Raw genomic sequence first — 20020 nt, 5'->3', positions numbered from 1 at the left:
GAACTGAAAGGGGTTCATTATGCCTGTCATGTTCACAGTCTAAACAACTGCAAACTACAAGTTATTGAATAGCAGTACTGCATTATTATGCCATCAAGGAGGTAATATCTGTGTAAGGTTTATGTCAATCATAGGAATATATGATGAAACTAAAGTCTCATGTTTCCTTTTGTCCAGTATAAAGAGAACAGGATTCAATTGATAACAGAAAACAGCTGTCAAATACAGTCAAAATAATTTTGAGTACATGAGATGGCCACAACAGTGATTTTTAGATAAAGTAATCATACAAAAACTGAAAAATAGAATGATCTATTACAGTGGTACCACAAAAAAAAAAGTGTGCTATTTTTTTTTACATTTATTGTTAATAATCTGTCAGTTAATGCAGTGTTGTATGTTGTTTTATTCCTCATTATAATATAAAAGGCTATAATATAATGATTACGAAACGTTTTATATTTTAACTAGATCAGATCAGCACTAGATCAATGTTCCAATTTATTTGGCTTATTTATTTATTTTTTACATTTATTTGACTTTTTTACATTTATTGTTCACGTTCTCAGAACGTTAGGACTTTCTTTTCTTTTCTTTTCTTTTCTTTTCTTTTCTTTTCTTTTCTTTTCTTTTCTTTTCTTTTCTTTTCTTTTCTTGCTCACTGCTCTCTAGTCGGATATATCCAGTGTACGGCAGCGCCACAGCGCCCTCTGCTGGCGTCAGTCGCGTCGCGCTCCGGCAGGAACTGATTCAGCGGCGGCGCGTTTACGCTCTCGAGTCACTCCAGCGCTGCCGACTGTCGGGATGTGACCCCGGAACAGGACTCCTCCTTATACACAACACAGCTCTCAAATACAACAAAAACGACAGAATCCTGGACCAGGAGAGGTAAGCCATCAAAGCGGAGGTGTTTGAGTTGGATGTAAAAAATTACGCCCAAAAACGAGAGGCGAATTGAAGCGGTTTGGCTGTTTTCTGTTGCTAGCGAGCTAATGTGTGTGTGTATGTGAATGGGAATTGTGGGAACTTCATTCAGGGCTTTGTTACAGCCCCACTGTCCGGTTTGCCTATTAAAACACCCCCTGTATCTTACTCACACTAACTTTTCTCCTTTAAACACCATAGTCGTAGATAAAAGAAAGGCTGTTTGACTGACATTCTTCATTTTAAAGCTATATGAACGATTTGTGCGCGGGTTTTGCCACAGGAAGAGTGATTCCAGTCCGCGAACTGTCTGCTGTAGTTCAGTGTTAGATCGATACTTAAAATCGAATTGTAATCTAATATGCATATGAACGACGTCGTTTATTACCTATACACGTTATACTGTTTACATTCATTGCCTTTCGCCTCTTTCAGCACATAAATCTGCAGCTGTGAATGCACAGATATGTTTGAATATTCATTGTAATTGCAGGTTTATTTACATTTATGAATTTGGCAGACGCTTTTATCCAAAGCGACTTACATTGCATTTCAATGTACACATTTACATTCTTATCAGTTCTTGCTTTCCCTGGGAATCGAACCCATGACCTTGGTGTTGCGAGCGTCAATGCTCTACTGTTTGAGCTACAGGAAGGTTTATATCTTTGATTTAATGAGGGAAAAAGTGCAACACTTTATGCTGAGTTCTTGTGTTTGCTTGCATTAATTTGATTTTTATAAGTTTGTTTGATTATCTCAGACTCATAGTTCAGAAAGAATCTCAGTCACTTGTACCATTTGATCATGTCTTAGTGGCAATGATAGTCTATTTTTAGTCTTTCCACACCCTAAACTCATTGTGAATACAGAATACATCTGTCAGCTGCAGTGTGGCTCACATTCGGCTATGAAACTGGCAGTCTGCCTGTAGTGGGCACTTGAACTACGCCAGGCTTCGAGAGCTGACGGGACAGGGCAGGGCCAGCTACTTGTGAACTTGGAAGTGAAACTGTTTTTCTTTAGTCTTCACATTCTCCTGAGGGATTCTAGCTCTTTGAATCCGAGAGAGATGGTTCCCCTCCTCTATGGTAAGGGGGGGCAGGTGCGGCTCATGGACCGCTCAACCTCTGCGTCCGAAGGGAGATCATCAGCTGCCTTTGAGCTACAAGCTTAGGCATGGACTCAGACCTCCTGCCAAGCCAAGCTTCAACACATTTTTTTTTTTTTTGGTGAGCCCAGCCCCCCTGGTGTCGCTTGGCATCCCCCTACCCCCTCTCCTTTCTGTCCCGTCAGACACAACACAAGCTGGGTCTAATATGCCTTACAGGCCTGCTCCTACATGATCAAGGCCGGAATTCAGGCTTAAATAAGCCTCGTTGGCTGCAAATGTTGATTCTTTCTGTTGCAATTAGCAAAATCCTCTTTGGCTCACTTTCTCTGACTTTGAAGACAAAACCTTTCGTTTACCTATTAACAATCTCAGTCCTTTTTGGGAAATGTAATATTAATTTAAAAGAAGAAAAATGTGTGTGTGTAAAAAGAATATAAATAAATAAATAAATATATATATATATATATATATATATATATATATATATAATCTTAAATTGATTATAAATATAAAATATAAAAAATATAAATCTTAAATTGAAGATTTAAACCAGGTAGAAGTTCGTAACTCCAATTAATACATAATTATAAATAATAATAAAATATATATATATATAATTTTTTTTAATTTATAATTATGTATTAATTGGAGTTACGAACTTCTACCTGGTTTAAATCTTCAATCCCAGACAAATTAGCCACACCCTATGAGGACAGGGTTGACTTTCTACCTTGAAATATAGCCTAGTGTTTGAGCCCATTTAGTTTAAGTTTTCCTAAATCGTATTATGGAGAGAACTGTCTTGTCATTTCACGTAGCTGTATATTTTTCCGACAGCCGGTGCAGCAGTGATCCCAAAGGGAGCTTCCCACTGCAGTGGATTTTATATTGTGATTCATGACAAGCGCTCTGGTGCATAACAACCATCTTGTGAAACACTTATACTAGACTGATTTGAATACTGAGATGATGCATTGACAAAATAAGCTTTCAAAATCTTCAGTACGGTTTAAATCACTTCACACCTTGTCATAAAAAGTAAATTGTGATTTACTTAAAGTGATAGTTCACCCAAAAATGAAAATTCCCTCAAGTTGTTCCAAACCTGTATGAGTTTCTTTCTTCTTCCAAACACAAAAGAAGATATTTTGAAAAGTGTCGATAACCAGACAGTTGATGGGCACCATTGACTTCCATAGTATTAGTTCTTCAGCAGAACTCACACAGGTTTGGAACAACTTGAGGGCGAGTAAATGATGACAGAATTTTAATTTCTTGGTGAACAATCCTTTTAAATGCGAATTGAAAAAAAAGGTTTAAAAACGTATTTTCTGTGTGATTTTGAATATTCAGGGATTGCATTGCATTGCTGGGTCATGCATTGCTAATAAGTTATGACCTAGTTATTTGTCATCTGGCTGCCTCATCTCTATTGTTGTCAAATATAGAAGCTATTGTTTCCACACTGTAAATGTGAACGGCTAGTTTCCCATCATATCTGCTGGCAAACATGACACAAAAACAACTCATGCAAGACTTCAAAGAAAGTCTGTACTTCGCTACACCATATTTTCTGCTAAAATCTCTAACTTTATTTTATTTTATTCAAAGTAAACTGGAAAGTTGAGGGAGAGAAAGATTAACAAAGTCAGGACAGGTCTGGTTTTAATTATAACCTGACTTACTGGATGCTGATTGGCCCGGTTAGTTTTTGGTCATGTAAATGGATTTCAGTTTAGTCAAGGGTTGGTGAGCCATATAACAGATCTTACTAGAACAGTGCCCTCTGCTGCTTCACAACTCTCTCAAACTAAACTGAAAAAATCTGGTCAGGATGACATGTTCACTGACAGAAGTTAAATTAGTTTTGGGGCTTGGCAGTTAGTCCCATCCAATAATTCTTCAAGCCAGCATTGCCTGTTTTCACTGACAGGCAAAGGTTATGTAACATATTAAGATCCATAGAAAAACCCACTGTGGCCTGGGATCTGTATACTATGGAAAACCATTTGTGCCAGTTGTGTTTTAGATGGTGATTGGCTAACTGTTAACATTCTGGCTGCAAATACAGCAGTTTTTTTGTATTATTATTTTTTCATTTAAGTCACAAGCTGAAACCTTTATGTTTTGAGGGCATCTTTTTTGATGAGCTGAATTAGTTCTGGTCTGGTCAACAGAAGGATTTTGATTGCTTTTCATTCATTACAAGGCTAAAAGTATATAGACCCAAACACCACACCGTAATTTCTAAACCATGTGCATTTCTTAAGGAGTCGGTCCTCCCTATCTTCCACTCTTCTGGGAAGGCTTTCCACTAGAGGTTGGAACACGGCTGCAGGGAATTGCTCCCATTTCAACACGAGCATCAATGATGTTTGAGACACTGCTTTTTGCATACTATACAGTAGGGAATTGTGCATATTCAGAAATTTCATACTGACCTTCTGCAAAAGACGTTTCTTGAGTTGAAGATGAATTTCAGATGCATGATTTCTGTCACATGTGATGTTCAAACAATTGAGGAATCTTTCTCTGCAAGCGGTTTGTGAGGATTCAAATGACTTGATGAGTCTATAAATAGAACTGCTATCTGGATTGTGGATCTCCTTCCAGAGCTTCTGCACCTTCCCTACATGGATAGTGGCAGGAGTCACTGATGAACAGATCTTTTGCAGTATCGTTGATTTGACTCGATGTTATGACCTTGCACCAGTGAGATAACTCCCAGTGACCGTACCAAGACTAAAACACTTTGACTTTATCTGCTTTTCTCTATGTTGTAATTTGAATTAAGTCCCAATTAAACTGTGAGAAACCAAATGACACTAATTTGAGCCTCAGTGCAGCCTGGGTCATGACTGAACCAGAGGAGAGGTGTTCTATATTTAGCTGCCAGCCCAAAGGACCCATCGTCACATGATTTGACATCTTCCACTGTGAAATCAGGCAAAGTCTAAAATGACATCTGGTGGCAATAAAACTGATTACATTGATGTTTTTGCTTGGAGTCTTTGTGAAAAAAGATTTGATTTATGTAACATGTCGCTTGATGAGGAGTGGGTGTGGAATGTTTTAGAGTTTTTTTTTTTATTTGTATTAGTTATTCATACTAATTATAATTACGTAATTGTAATTACGTCTTCTAGGGATATCCTGTAGAATTTCCTATATTCCTATATTTATTCTCATTTAAATGTGCTAAAGCCGAGTTTCCCCAAACATGGGTTAGAGATTAGTGTGATAAAATGCCAATTTATTTAATTGATTATTTATATTTTATATGTTAATTAAATTGTATTGGTATTATGAGTATAATTGTATTACTCTTGAGTTTGCCAAGAAAGAAAAAAAAATTATACTCTGGGTCTGGGAAATGAATTTAGGACACAGTTTTGGGAACCCCATGGCTAAAGCATATAAAATTATAGATTGCCGCTTCATTGTGAACAGTTAAAGTTCACTGACAGTTTAAAGCAACTGGCAGAACGTTATAGGTCCGTAATATTGGTTATATGCCATCTAAGTATGTATTTATACAGTCAGATTTCCAATGTTTTGCATCCATAACCTTAGGATGAGTTTTTCCTAAATGTACCATTTTATATTTTTAAGTCATCTTGTATTGTGTCATGGCTTGATTAACAAATGATTTTGATAATGGTTTTCCCAGTTTTTACAGTCTGACATATTTTATGAAATCTGCAGACTTGCTCAGACAAAGCACCTGTTCCAGAGCTGAGGTGTGCTACAGATCTAAAGCCCTGAGAGATTATGGGCCATTTTTTCGAGATTCATACCTTGGAAGTCTTGGAAGGCTGAAGTAATGGTGGTGTCGCACAGGCTTTTCTTGGGTGTTTGCGGCAGAGCTGAGCTGCAGTGAGTCTGCCTGCTGTCTGGCCTGTCTGGTTTCCAGCAGGAAGGACAGTCATGATCAAAAGCGCGAGAGGGAGAGTGAACGGTCTCCCCCCTGAAGGTGTGCCTGGTGTCACAGAGCTGCCGAGCTGCCTCTCCGGTCCCTCTCGTGTCTTTCATCTGCGAGCACTCCTCATCCCCCCACGGCTGCCAGAATAAAGTGCATGCTTTATTGAATATGAAGCCCTTTTGATGGCACGGCCCTTTGGTGACTGATGAGTCTGTGACTGTAGTAGAGGAAATGTAGATTAGTTATTTTGCCAGCGTTACCCGTTTCTATACCACTTTCTGTCTTTATATCATTTAAGTGCCTTCAGAAATATAAGCTGTTAACACGCCAGATTGGCCATGGGTAGGTACTGTCATTCTTAAAGTCAAGGCCAGACAAATGTATCAGTCGTGCAATAAAGGGTTGGAGCCATGAGCCAGCTTTTCAATGAAATATAGGCTAACCCCACATCAAACAAGCTGTCAACATGTACTGTATTAGAGGCTCTTTGTGCAGATAAGAGGGCGTGAGACATCACAGGCTCTGGATGTCGCCAAAGGATTCAATCTGACAGATTCACAAAACCCCAGAATATATTTGATGTCATTCATTTTGCTCTATTGTGAGTGCCAGTCTGTGAATTTAAAAAAAAAATATATTTCTTCTCCCACATGACATTGGTGTGAGATGCATTATCGCATTGATAATGGATTAGATGGTATGACCACAGACTGTCTTTGTTTATTGTGTTGTGATGCTTTTTCTGGAAAATAACATGAGGCATCAGATCGTTTTGAAAATTGCGCTTGTGCATCTGTGATTATGTTCTTTTCTTTTGCTCCTCAAGGTCCTTAAAATTGTTTCACACTGAGTGTAAGTTTGAAAATAGGTCATTAGGAAGTGAGCAAGACGAGGGAAAGCTGGGAGCACTGTTAGATCTTCCATTAAATATGCATGAGGGCCATTTATGATGCTGTCAACCTGCTCCATGATCTGAAGTGTGTTCAGACTTCAGACACTGTCATTCTCCTTAATTAGAAGCTTTCTGCAAAGGTTATGATGGGTTTGATATTTAAGCCAGATATGTATGCCAGTTTGTACAGGTAGAAATGTTTTATATCTATATCTCTATCTGTTCCGTTTAAATAAATGGTAACACTTTACAATAAGGTTTCATTTGTTAACATTAGTTAATGTATTAACTAACCTGAACTAAACATTAGCAATACATTTGTTACTGTATTTGTTAGTTAATAAAAATACAGCTGTTCATTGTCTGTTCATGCTATTTCACAGTGCATTAACTAATGTTAACAAGTACAACTTTTGATTTTATTAATGTATTAGTAAATGTTGAAATTAACAAACAATAAATGTTGTAGAAGTGCAGTTCATTATTAGTTCATGTTAACTAATGTTGTTAACTAATGTTCATTGCAGTTCATTTTAGATCTAATTCACATTTTTTGGCCCTCGTGCATTATATTTTTTGTATGAAATCCAAGCAGGAATGTATTTAACTCACGAGTTCTGAAAATAAATTTGAGGTATGAATAATTGAATCCTCTCTTGCTCTGTGTGCGGTTGCTCAGCAGTGCGTCAGGAGCAGGGGGGATGAACCGAGAGGAAGCCCCTGGCAAGTCTCCTGAGGAGATGTACATCCAGCAGAAGGTGCGGGTGCTGCTCATGCTCAAGAAAATGGGATCAAATGTAAGTGTCAGACCAGTGAGAATAAGACATCTTCCGATGTGCTTTAAAGACGACATGAAATAGCATTCATTTTTAACATAAGTGATGTGACATTTCTGAGTGAAAAAATTTTCTGTGAGAAATAATTAGAATTAGTGTCTGTGAGGATTAAATGACATCATTAAGAAATGGGTAATTGATTAATATTATTTTTCCCCTAGCTGCACAATCTTGGTTACATTTTATTGACTATGAAAACATTTTTTTGATTGATTAATAATGCAAAATAAGCTGATTATTGTTTGGATATTTATGTTTTCTTTAAAATATAGAAACCAGCCATTGTCTTGAATATGGTGATCGTTTCATTGTTCCTTTAAACTGATTTAGCGTATGCTGGTTTAGTTGCATTTTAAAACCGCTGTGTAGTTCTTAAGCAGACACTGGCATGGATTTTCATTGCCATATGTGAATGTGTTTTTTTGTCCCCACCCTTCCAGCTGACACCAAATGAGGAAGCATTTCTGCGGAATTATGCAGGCGTGGTGCATAGCCAGATGAGTCAGTTGCCACAGCACCCTATTGACCAGGGTAAGTCAACATTTACTGCTGACCAAACCTATGACATCACATCACACCTCCACCCTTTACCACTAACAATCTTATTTAAGGTAGCATTGAAAGATTAGAAGAATTATTCTTTCCTTTCCTGATTGAACCTGTTTAGTTCATCATTTGAAATGGTGTAGTTAAAATGTAATAAATACTAGGGAAAGGTGACTTTAGATCATGCATATATTAGATTCTATCTATCTATCTATCTATCTATCTATCTATCTATCTATCTATCTATCTATCTATCTATCTATCTGTCTGTCTGTCTATCTGTCTATCTATCTATCTGTCTATCTGTCTATATATCTGTCTATCTGTCTATCTATCTGTCTGTCTATCTATCTGTCTATCTGTCTATCTGTCTATCTATCTGTCTGTCTGTCTATCTGTCTATCTGTCTATCTGTCTATCTATCTGTCTGTCTGTCTATCTGTCTGTCTCTTTATATATGTGACCCTGGATCACATAACCAGTCACAAGTTGCACGGGTATATTTGTGGCAATAGCCAACAATACATTGTAAGGGTCAAAATTATATTATTAAAATATTTTTCTTTTATGGCAAAAATTCATTAGGATTTTAAGTAAAGATCATGTTCCATGAAGATATTTAGTAAATTTCCTACCGTAAATATATAAAACATTTATTTTTGTGAGTGAATGCAGCACAATCGTGAACATGGACAACTTTAAAGGCGATTTTCTCAATGTTTTTTGCACCCTCAGATTCCAGATTTTCAAGTAGTTGTATCCCGGACGCAAATTGTCCTGTCCTATCCTAACAAACCATACATCAATGAAAAGCTTATTTATTCAGCAACAGTGATGTAGAGATCTAAACTTCAAAAAATGTACCCATGTGACTGGTTTTGTGGTCCAGGGTCACATATTATATAAAATTAGCAAGATTTGTTTATATTGGGGCAATGTTATGCTGTAGCTTGTTCCACAAGGGGGCGCTAGCACGACATAAATATTTCAAGTAGGCAGTTTGAACTACAAATGTTATTTTCCTGTGTTTTTAACTCTGATCAGTTGATCTAAAGTTCTAGAGTGAGTTAAATTCACTCAGTTATATGCTATAGTGAGAATGACACTGTAATGTCTTACTAAAATGCATTAACTGAGCACCTTGTCATAGAGTTCACACGCTCTGTAAAATGTGATATGTTTTTGACAGGGGAAAAATGTTAATGTTGTAAATAACATTAACATGTGGTGCATAAAAGTGTGGAGCACACATTTTGTTTTCATTAAATATGCATATAAGCCTGGTTGTAAAGTGATCGTTTTGGAAGGATCTTTATAAATAATGCAGTAGCACAAGATAGATGGATATAGATGTGTATTGTACATCTGGGATTGTTCTTGCTCAAAATCCTTTTTAAGCAGATCTTTGTGTGTGTTTGCTCCAATGTTATGAAATCTTCCATCGTTGGTGAGTGATTTTAAAATGTGATGTGTTTCTAGAATAAAAAAAATGGAAACGGCAGCCCTAAGATGAAAGCGATCTCTGTCTGTCAAATGCAGTCTAATGAGGCAGAGATGAAAGGGACTTAATGAACAACACGCAATGAAGAACAACCTTTGTTTAATGCACAGACGAGGGCCATCAGGAATATTTTAGGGGAGTAAACCAATGTGTTAAATATGTTAAATTTCAGTAAACCAACAACTCTGGACAACATGAGCTGTGGAACATTAAAAGTGATCTAGGAGCTTTATACAGCTTTTTACAGCGGATGCTATTGAAAACGCGATGTGTCTATCCCTCACAGCCTCGCTTTCATACCTTTCACGGCGCTAGTATTGGTGCATATAGATGGCACTTTAGCTCTACACTCTCGCGCTAATGCTTTCTCTTTCACATCAGGCAAAATAGTGCTGCCTCTCAGGGGACTATACCACAGTTGGATGAATTATTTACGTATCCAGCTGTCTCAGAGGAGCCTGTGTTTGCGTCCAACACCTTGGAAAATGAGTCACCCAGTGACTAGTATAGCTTTGCAGATAAGGCTTAATTTGCTTCTAATAATCCTTACAAAAAATAAATGCTATATGGCTTTATATTAACAAGTATGACTGATCTGTAAGCCTCTCAGATTTCTGGGGTGAATTAAAGGGCTGCTGTCAATAATGTTATGTTAATAAGAACCGTGTCGTGTGCAGACGAACAAACTGAATATACTCGGACCACTGATGCTGACCATTTCACTTTCTCAATGGCTATTGTTCTCACATGTGAATAAACACTTCTGTGTTTAATGTTTTTTATTTTCCCTTTCGCTCTTTCTGAGAGAGAAATGTTTGGCATGATCGTGCTATTCTGAATGCGGTCAGTTTTGATGTCAGCTGGACGGGTTTGATTGATTATTTGACCATGAAGCTGGCGATCCACACTATATATAACATTAATACTTGTGGATAGGCTCCCATAACTACTACCCAGAACACCTTAGCAACAGCCAAGCACCCAAACAGTGATTTTTGCACTCCGATTTTCTTCAGTTGTGTACAAACCTGGTATGTTTACTCCTTCAGATGCTCCAAACCTGTTACTTTCCCTGTTTACTAGTCTACGGATTAAACAAATTTGCATATGGGACCATCTAATTGGCTAATTACCATAGACGCATATTCAAAATTTTGTAATGCAACTTTAATCTCATCTAAGGCCTTGAAGTTTAGAGGATGAAACTGGATGGTGGCGTCTGGGGGAGGATGATGGGCGTAGGAGAACTTTGAGAGTTCATGCAGCTCAGAGCTTTATACCATGCCAAGCAGACTCATTAACAGGCCTGAAGAAATAGATGCAGCCAAGATAAAATGATCAGGCAACTCTTTATTTATGCAATAATTAGGCGAAGATGTGCATTTGGTGTCCCGTTCATACAATTTTTATTTTTCTAATAATTCATTTTTTATATACAATTATAAAACATATATATTAGACGAGAGGTAGCTTAATATTAATAATTTGGATCCAAAAGAAGCACAAGTGGCAGGCCTGTCTCTGATTGATCCTCATCATTGGCTGAAAGCCGACAACGAGGCTGTGAGAGAGCCTGCCGCCCCTTTTATGGATGCCTTGGGAACTGAACAACAAAGTGAGTACAGTAGACAGTTTCCATGGCGATGGAATTGAGTGTCGAGCGGGGTGGACAAGCGCTTCGTGGTGGTGTGTGGATGAGGGAGTGGAACAGGCCTCATTAGGGGACCTTCAGTCAAGCCAGATTGTTAATTACAGACGGATGGTGTGAGGACATCACACTCACTCATTTGGTCCTGTCTGTGTGACAAAGCATTTGAAAGGAAGCTGCTCTTTTACGTCCTCCTTTACAAGCTTTTATTGTCTTTGTTGTGTAAGTGCCTGCCCTTTAAAGAAGAGTTCAAAGATATGCATGAGTTAGTTGTGTGTTATCCATCTTTTAGACTGACACAGCCGAGTCAACAGTCTTTTGTCTTGTGTCTGCTGGTATAATCCTCAGACAGTATAATCCCAGACTGCACTGCATCAGTGGACTGATGCGACACAGACAGCGCTCTTAAGACCCTTTATCACTGAACCAATGAGTCATTGCCCAAAACACACAGAAAACATCATTTTCTCATAGTGTGTGAAAACTACAAGCCATTTTTTATTTTATAGATTTGATGATGGTTTGAATTAATAACTTTTGCTTCATCGCTAAAATTAAAGAGGGTAAAAACTAAAAATAAAACCTATATAAAGGTTTACATGGATAATTTCCTCTCAGGCTCTGGTATTTATTTATTTATTTGTTATTAAACAGCCCTGTCGCCATCCTGCTGTTCACATCATTATCCTCTTCTGCTGTAGATTGTGACCCGTTTCTAATTGCAGTAGTAATAGTCTAAATGTCTGTTTCCCCCGATAAGCAAATTAATGAGCCACAGAACCTGCTTTAAAGAAATTACATTGGCATGTGGAAGGGAGAAAGTAACATTTAGGGTCTATTATAATAAAGTTATAATATTTTTTTTAAATATATTTATTTATTTATTAATTATTAAATAATACAAGTCAAATGGATAATCAGTTGATGTCATTTCTACAGACTCCGATTCATGGTTAACAGTACAGATAACTTTAGCAACATCCGAACATGACGTTCTGTTACTTTGTTCTGTTGTTGGCCTTCACAGTTGTCTTTCTTGTCTCATACAGCTATCATGAGAAGAGCAGAATAAAGTTCAAACTGACAATTCTCTTTCTACAAAATAAAAATCTTAATTTATTTGGTTGCATGAGCTAATTAATTACAAAACAAAACAAGCACATATTTACTCTCTGGAAGCAGGGCTAAATGAGCAAACACTGCATTCCTGACATGGATCAGACCCTCAGTCACATCTACAGACATTGCCTGTAACAGAAATACCAGTATAGATGCACTGGTTAAAAAAAAAAAAAAAAAAAGATTTCCAATTCATTATATAATTGTGTGTGTGTGTGTTACTAAAGCTAATTAGTCTGATTGACGATTATGCCCACAGCTAGATCTCTAGCACTGAAATGGAAATGAAACTTTAGAGGGATGTCTGGGACCGTGAGTCAACTTTTGGCTACTTTTGAGTTTTTGTAGATGTAGAAGTGTCTTGCGTGATCCACACAGAATGGTGTGGAGGTGTATGTGTGGTTGTTTGTCAGTCCTACACACTCACTGCTGGCCATGTTTAAGCACACTTCCTAATGGCCAGTAATGCCTGCTATCGCAGCTCCTCAGCGGTCAATCAGACTAATGCCATCATCTTTGAATCAGAAGAGTGCCCTGTCTGGTGTCATCATTATATTGCTGTTATCAGATGATTCACAGGTGACAGACTTACTATTGCTGTTAAACAGGGACGATTTAGGAAATGACCTCTAATCATACAGTGACTTTGATTTAAAGGTCCACATAGTAATAGTAGTTTCATATTTAGTGTATTTAGTTTTTTCCTGAGTAATTGTTAGGTTTAGATCATTTATATTTTTATTTCAGTTTTAGTGTTTTTATTTTACATTGAGAGGCAACCCACACCATAAAACAGCTTTTATTATAATCTAATTACTGTGTTGTTATTTTTTTATTGTATTCATTTCTATTTGTGTACAACTTTTTACTGAGGTAAAAATTACTGATTGCGCCATTCAGTTCATAAAATTAGAGCTTGTTCGTCTAATGAGCGTGTTAGTCTAATGAAGCTGTTCCTATCAGAGATTTCACCTTCACAATTAAAGCACTGTCCCTTCAGTATCATAGACCACAGGTGTTTTGTGATATGATAATGGATTATGGTGAGTGTATTCCTCCGGGATTGTGGTTCGAGGTTAAACAGGGCAGTATTGGAGAAGAGGCAGTGATACGGGGATGTGATGGTGTTTGTTCATAGGTGTTTGCTGCCTGCCGGATTGTGATGCAATCTGATTCTGTGCTGTTGCTAGGCGACGGCTCATGAGGGTTGTGACGTCTGCGGCGCGTTGGCTTGTGATCCTGACACAGCGTGTGTCGCAGGGAGTGGCGCGATCATAACGAAGGCAGGCGGAAGATGGAGAGGGACATTTTCCTCCACTGTCTCTCTATCCTCCTTCCGCTTAAACGCACTTTCAGTTTAACTGTGAGGATGTTGAGAGCAGCCTGTCAGTTGTTATAAAGCTTCGTCCTTAATCATGATCAGGCCGTTACGCAAGCATTATGCAACTGTAAAGATGATACAGGATCAAAGACATACTGTTGATGGTTAAGTAATCTCAATACTCAGCATCAGTCTCATTTTCATCATCACAGTTTGGTTTTCGTCATGTTTACAGTCTATACAGTGGAGTCTTTACACTTCACTTTTTTTTTTTTAGGTGATGTGTCATGTGGATGTTAAATTTTCTTTCCTATTCCAGCTTATTATGCGGAGACATTTCCCTGAAAAGTATAAACACTGATTCTGTGACTATCATTCAAAACATTGCTCTTTTTATATTAAAGGTAGGGTATGGGATTTGCAAAACGGCCTGCAGATTTTGAAAATACACAACTCAAATGGTCCTACCTTCTTTCCTCCAACGCTGGCCCTGACTCCACCCATTCATGTGGAGGGAGGGGGATGGGGGGAGGGGGGTATGGTACGACCGTTTGATTGACGAACTTACTGTCCAATGATTCTAGGTGGTCTTGGAAATGATTGGCTGGAGTTTTTCGAGTCCTGCCCGTTCCACAGATGATTAAATTGCTTAATTTTCATTTCAGTGCTTCTAACTCAGTGGCTGTAAGTGGGTTAGGAATAGGATTTCAAGTGATTTTGAAAAAATGGACAAAAAAGAGAATCACATACCCCACCTTTAAGAGTATTTGTTTTATTCTGCTGTAAGCTGAAGCGTCAGAAAGACTGGAATTAGACCCGTTTTTAGTAGAATTAGACAACATACAACCTGTGAACAGGGTGTGAAGCTTCAATGTTTTCAGTAAGGTGCTAACACTCATCTGAAGCTGTCAGGATCAAATTCACTGTCTCTCTGTGTGCTAATGTTCCTGCTTTGTTTTAATCAGAAAGATGAAGAGTCATTGTTCTTACCCTCCCTGCTTAATAAGACTGTTTTAAAGAGTATCTTCATTTGAGTGTTAAGTTACAGGCCAATAACCACATAAAACAGACTTAGAAGTTGTCTTATAATGCCTAGTTTTAAGTGCAATACTTTTTAGTATATATTTTTTGTAAAGAACATCTCCAAAATACACAGACCTTTAGTAAGGTAAAATGGCACCTTTGATGTTGAATGGGTTTCTTCTGCTTTTTGAGAAGAAGTCCTGGAGATAAAACTGGTCATTTTATATTGAGGCTGTGGAGTGTCTGATTTGTGGGTTAGAGCACATGAAAGGCAGAGGAAATTAACATGCTAACATTCTGCTTTCTGCTTATTAAGCTTCAGCTAGGTCAGTCAAAACACTACTTTTTCTTCAAACCAGTTTAGAATTAAAAAAAAAAAATAGGTCCATAACTGGGTTGCAAAACATATGATATTGGACTACATCCGCCCTTCCTGTGCAGCAAACTGCCTTTGACCTTCAGACGTCCACCTGACCTAAAATAATCTGGACAGAGCTCACGTTTTGCTGTTTATTTACTACTGTTTACACATTTGTGGTATTGTTATTAATCCGTGTTCATCTAGGGGACAGCTGGACCTACAAATCCTGTTTGCTTGGTTTGCAGGGGTTTGTTTTCCATCCCCGGGCGGGATCGTTAATTCAGGATTGGAATTGATTAGAGCCTTCCCTTGATAAGACTTGGCCTGAACCTGACTGAAATCACAAACTGCTGCTGCTTTAAAAGCCGCACAGACTTCCTGCAATCCGCCGGTGACATTTTAATGTCTTTAAAGGACATCTCTTGCAGTGTTTGTTTTGGCTCACACACGGGTCTCTCGTATTTCAGATATGGACAGTAGTAGATTTGGTTTATAGAGGCTTTTAGTCGAATTTCTTATCGATGCGGCACAGAAAATCTTAAGCAGTGTGTCGCATGCCGCATGCTCATGCCGCATGCTGCAAAAACAGATGCTGATTTGACCCTGACAATAAGCTGTTGATGTGAACACAAACTGAGGTCTATATGTATCTGCTCTGTATTCACAATACAAATGAATGTGATCTACTTTGACTCTTATGAATGGGATCATTATGATATACTGTGAACATCCATCCCCACAGTTCTCCAGGGAAGAGATCAGGGCATCTGGAGTATGAATGTGATACTGTTTACAGATTTCAGACTTTAGATACCTTGGCACTGTTCGAAATAATACTAACTTTCTGTATGTACTGAATACATGACCAACAGAGCACACTGGGTACGGTGTTCCACAATACATTTACATTTATGCATTTGGTAGACGCTTTTAATCGCATTCAAGGTATCCATTTTCAGCAGTTCATGCGTTCACTGGGACTTGAACCCATGCTTAAATGCACATATTTTTCTCATTTTATTAGAATTACATTGATTAAGAAATTTTTACTTTGGGTAAAAAACATACAAGAAGCAGATTTCAGAGATGTGGAACTTGTAGAATTCAGTACACAACAGTTTTGCTACACTGTACTGTTCTACATGCGTACCGTTGCATATTTTGTGCATGTTTTACATACTATTTAAACAAATAGTATGCAGTATTCAGTGTATGCTGCACAGCCCTAGATTTCTTTTGGAATATTTGTAAGGCATTGTCTGAGTTTAATTACACACCACACAGCCTGTTTGCTCTTCAGCCATTATAATAATGTTTGTGCCACTGGACGAGCGCACTTAATTTGCTCAGTTGTGAAGATTACATTTTCCTTGCCTAATAAAGCTTTTAGGATAATAGCTTGGAGAGTGGCTGTATACAGTGCTACGTGCAAATAGTTTTGAAAATAAGTATTCTTCTTATTGAATGAATTATTTCATTTTTGACTGGAATATAGTTATTTTAATTCTGTAAATCTGTAATATTTATATAATTACTTAAAATATTTATAATATTATTTATAAAAATAAATGTATACGAATGATATAGTTTTTGCATATAATCTGTGAATATGGAATAATAACCGGCCAGTTGAACCCGGTTATCGTCTGATGCAGATCCTATCACTGGTTTTGATTGTTTTGTCCTTTTCCCAGGAGCTGAGGACGTGGTGATGGCCTTCTCAAGATCAGAGACCGAGGACAGGAGACAGTGACCTCTTGCCATGCCGAGTCACTACAGCTGAACACAACACAACACAACACAACACTGTTGACTGATGCAGAGGGCGGAGCCTGAGACGGGAGAGGGGCGGGGCTCTGCTGCATGCCAGTTGCCCCACTTCCCTTCTCTTCCCCATGCCCCTCTTCTTCCTCACACTAACTGTTACACTATCGGGCCCTGCGGCCGCACTACCTGGTGACTTACAGCAAACCAGTCAGAAAGAGTCCTGGCGGGTAAATATTTGATTTGGGGTTTTTAAGTTGTTGTTTTTTTTTCTTTTTGCATCATGCTTCCGTAAAACTGGCGTTTTATATTTGTTCCCATGAGAGACTTAATGGACCAAGAGCTTCATTTGTCTGGTCAAACTACGAAAAAATATAAATCGCCTTATGGGTTGTTATTACAGACACTTCTTTTTTTGTGAATGCGTGTATGTAGTTTCTTGTTTTACTGTCTACAGGATCATGCAGGTAGATTTTCTTTGTTTGTTTACTTTATTATTTTCAGGTTTTTTAATTGTTTAGTAGTCGTTCACATCATAATTTCATCCAAATAACATTCATGTTGTTGTGGAGGATACCGAGGCCCATACACAAGCACACGCTCGCAGAACGATGTACACGAATTACCTGATGTTTCATGATCTGTTTTTTCGATGTTTGGATTAATGTGAAATTTCATAGATTTTTGTACAGAACGTGAGAAAAAAGTAGAAAAGTGAACGAGTTGTGCCAACTGTGTTTTTATGTAAAATATTTCTAAAGGTATCTAATGAATGTCTTAGGTCCTTATTTATTTTTTCAATGTCTTAAAATGTAGACAAACACAAACCCTTTTAAACTTCAATTCTGATTTGTAACCGCATGTTTTTAATACGAATGAAACCATAATAACCACAAATTTACATGTCAAATGGAAATCTCAGCCTTAAGCGTCGTGACGGGACGTGCCGTTCTCGGACACGAGTGTGCGGCACGGTATATTTGACTGTGATTCAGTGGTGCTAGTGAAACACGTTTTTGAAGACGAAGATGAATATGAGCTTGTTTTAATTCCGAGGACGCTAAACGTCCCGCGATAACTAAATTATTGAAAACCAAACTTTTTCAATTTTGGCCTCTGACCTTTTTGGTAACATTAATTCATGTTCGGTATTTAATGCGTATTCATGTTTTGTTAACTTGCTTAACATAATTATTGTATCCTAGTGTTTTGAAATGACGCATGCCTGCATTGTGATCTACGGTGTATATGTTCAAGTAGCTCTGTAATGGTCACGAGAGCCTCAATGTACACCTCTTTTTAATCTGTGGATGTAAGTCCTTTTATGGAAATGGCTTTTATAGTTCTCGCTAATATCAGCAATAAGTATTTGAATGTGTTCAGTCATCAAGGCTACTTATCCACGTGACAGACGCATTATCTCACCAATGACAGGAACGTGCATCTGGTTGCTTTTAACTGTAAATCCTCCTTGTTTTGTCTATGCATTGTTTCTTAACATCAGTATCATACAATCGTGTCTTACATGCGTTTCAGGTTGGGTTCGTTGCCTTTCAGCTTTGCAATCATATGAATGTCACTCTGGATTCTTGTTTAATTCATCGACTTCATTGCATGTTGTCCCTACTCGCTTGAGCTGTTAAACTATTTAATGTGAATTGCTTTTTTTAATTGTTTTAAAACTCAATTGAATTTTTTTTTTTTTTTTTTTTTTTGCCGTATGGCCGTCGACCTCGTCCCTTGACTTAAATGCGTCCAAAATCTATACCAACTGAACCATTAAAGGAGTTGAAAACTGCCTGTTGTATTGAAAGTTTTTGCTTCCAATGGAATTTATTCTGAAATCAAGTATGAAAGACTGGGTTGTGTGTTTCGACCCTTCTGTCTGTGAGATAAGAACTAAGCTGGAGGGAAATCTCATAATAAGGGCATATTTTGCTCCACTTTATGGAAGTCTTTGGAATCTGCTCTGGGATCTGATAAGATACCAGTACAAGAAAAACATAAGCAAGGACACAACAGATTATGGATGAGCAAAATTGTTTTAAACATAAATGCACATGCAGATAGTTATGCTATATGATAAGTGATACGTTTCTTTAAAACAAACTTTAATAAAACTCAAATTTGATTTGCTCAATTAACCCTGTGGTGCATGATGTCCACTAAATAATATGTAGTATTGCAATATTCATCAATGTATTGCATGTTTTATTATTTGACAGGACAATGACTTGCTGTTAAATTAAAATGAAATTTAAAAAAAGATTCTTTCAGTTGGGTACTCGCTTTTCAATAATTAAATGGTTAATCAGGTTTTCATCAATCATTTGATTAATTTATTTTAAATGGGCATAGTATTGTCTATATATGGAACTGAAACACTGGCCAATATAGTGTTGGAGGTTTCAAGCCTATATATGCGCGCCTGGTGGCCAAGCTTCACACAGTGTGAATTAGCAGAGCAATAGAGCAGCTGTACATAAAATATTGCAATCCACGCAACATAATAGGAGACATATCAGAGTTCATAACAGGACAAATTGTTGGTGTGTGTCTCATCTGTGACCGGGAAAGCAAGTATTTGTGGTGTATCGAGAGCTATGGTATCCAGGGTAATGCAGACATACCACCACGTAGGATGAACCACATCCAACAGGAGTAACTGTCGACGCAAGAGGAAGCTGTCTGAAAGAGATGTCTGGGCACTAACCCGAATTGTATTTAAAAAACATAAAACATGTACTGTTATCTGATGAGTCCACGTTCTCTGACTTTCCCACATCCGTGAGTTAGTGTGGAGAAGCCCCAAAGAGGCTTAACACCCTGACTGTCGCGTGCCCAGAGTGAAGCACAGCGGTGGATCAGTGATGGTTTGGGCTAAAATATCAAGGCATTCCCCACTGCGCTTGATCCGTCACTGCCAAGGACTACCGAACCATTCTGGAGGACCATGTGCACCTAGTGGTTCAAACATTGTACCCTGAAGGCAAATCAGCATGATAAATGCACAAATACACACAGCAAGACTTGTGACAGAAAGGTTTGA

General features: G+C 37.9%; 1 protein-coding gene across 2 annotated transcripts; it reads left to right on the top strand.

The window, feature by feature from the left end:
- The first annotated feature begins 729 nt into the window (after positions 1 to 729).
- Positions 730 to 18769, top strand: ctnnbip1 (catenin, beta interacting protein 1). 2 transcript variants are annotated; one of them, XM_084099387.1, is made up of 4 exons: positions 730 to 888; positions 7532 to 7649; positions 8129 to 8219; positions 16902 to 18769. In XM_084099387.1, exons 2-4 carry the CDS (start codon positions 7554 to 7556, stop codon positions 16958 to 16960), a joined length of 246 nt encoding a protein of 81 aa, XP_083955513.1. In that variant the 5' UTR covers positions 730 to 888; positions 7532 to 7553; the 3' UTR covers positions 16961 to 18769. The 2 variants fall into 2 exon arrangements, with proteins under 2 accessions (XP_083955513.1, XP_083955512.1); XM_084099386.1 differs by having other exon boundaries at positions 797 to 888; positions 7535 to 7649.
- Positions 18770 to 20020: the final 1251 nt, after the last annotated feature.

The sequence above is a fragment of the Abramis brama genome, assembly GCF_963993115.1.
Source record: "Abramis brama genome assembly, chromosome: 22".
NCBI classification, from domain to species: Eukaryota; Metazoa; Chordata; class Actinopteri; order Cypriniformes; family Leuciscidae; genus Abramis; species Abramis brama.
The sequence above is the reverse complement of the archived record's forward strand: the minus strand, read 5'-3'. Positions and strand labels throughout refer to the sequence as shown.

Excerpts from the sequence above, each read along its gene's own strand:
- ctnnbip1 (XM_084099387.1), top strand. The coding sequence starts at position 7,554 with ATGAACCGAGAGGAAGCCCCTGGCAAGTCTCCTGAGGAGATGTACATC. Across the intron at positions 7,650-8,128 it reads TCAAGAAAATGGGATCAAAT|CTGACACCAAATGAGGAAGC; the intron begins GTAAGTGTCAGA and ends CCACCCTTCCAG. Across the intron at positions 8,220-16,901 it reads ACAGCACCCTATTGACCAGG|GAGCTGAGGACGTGGTGATG; the intron begins GTAAGTCAACAT and ends TCCTTTTCCCAG.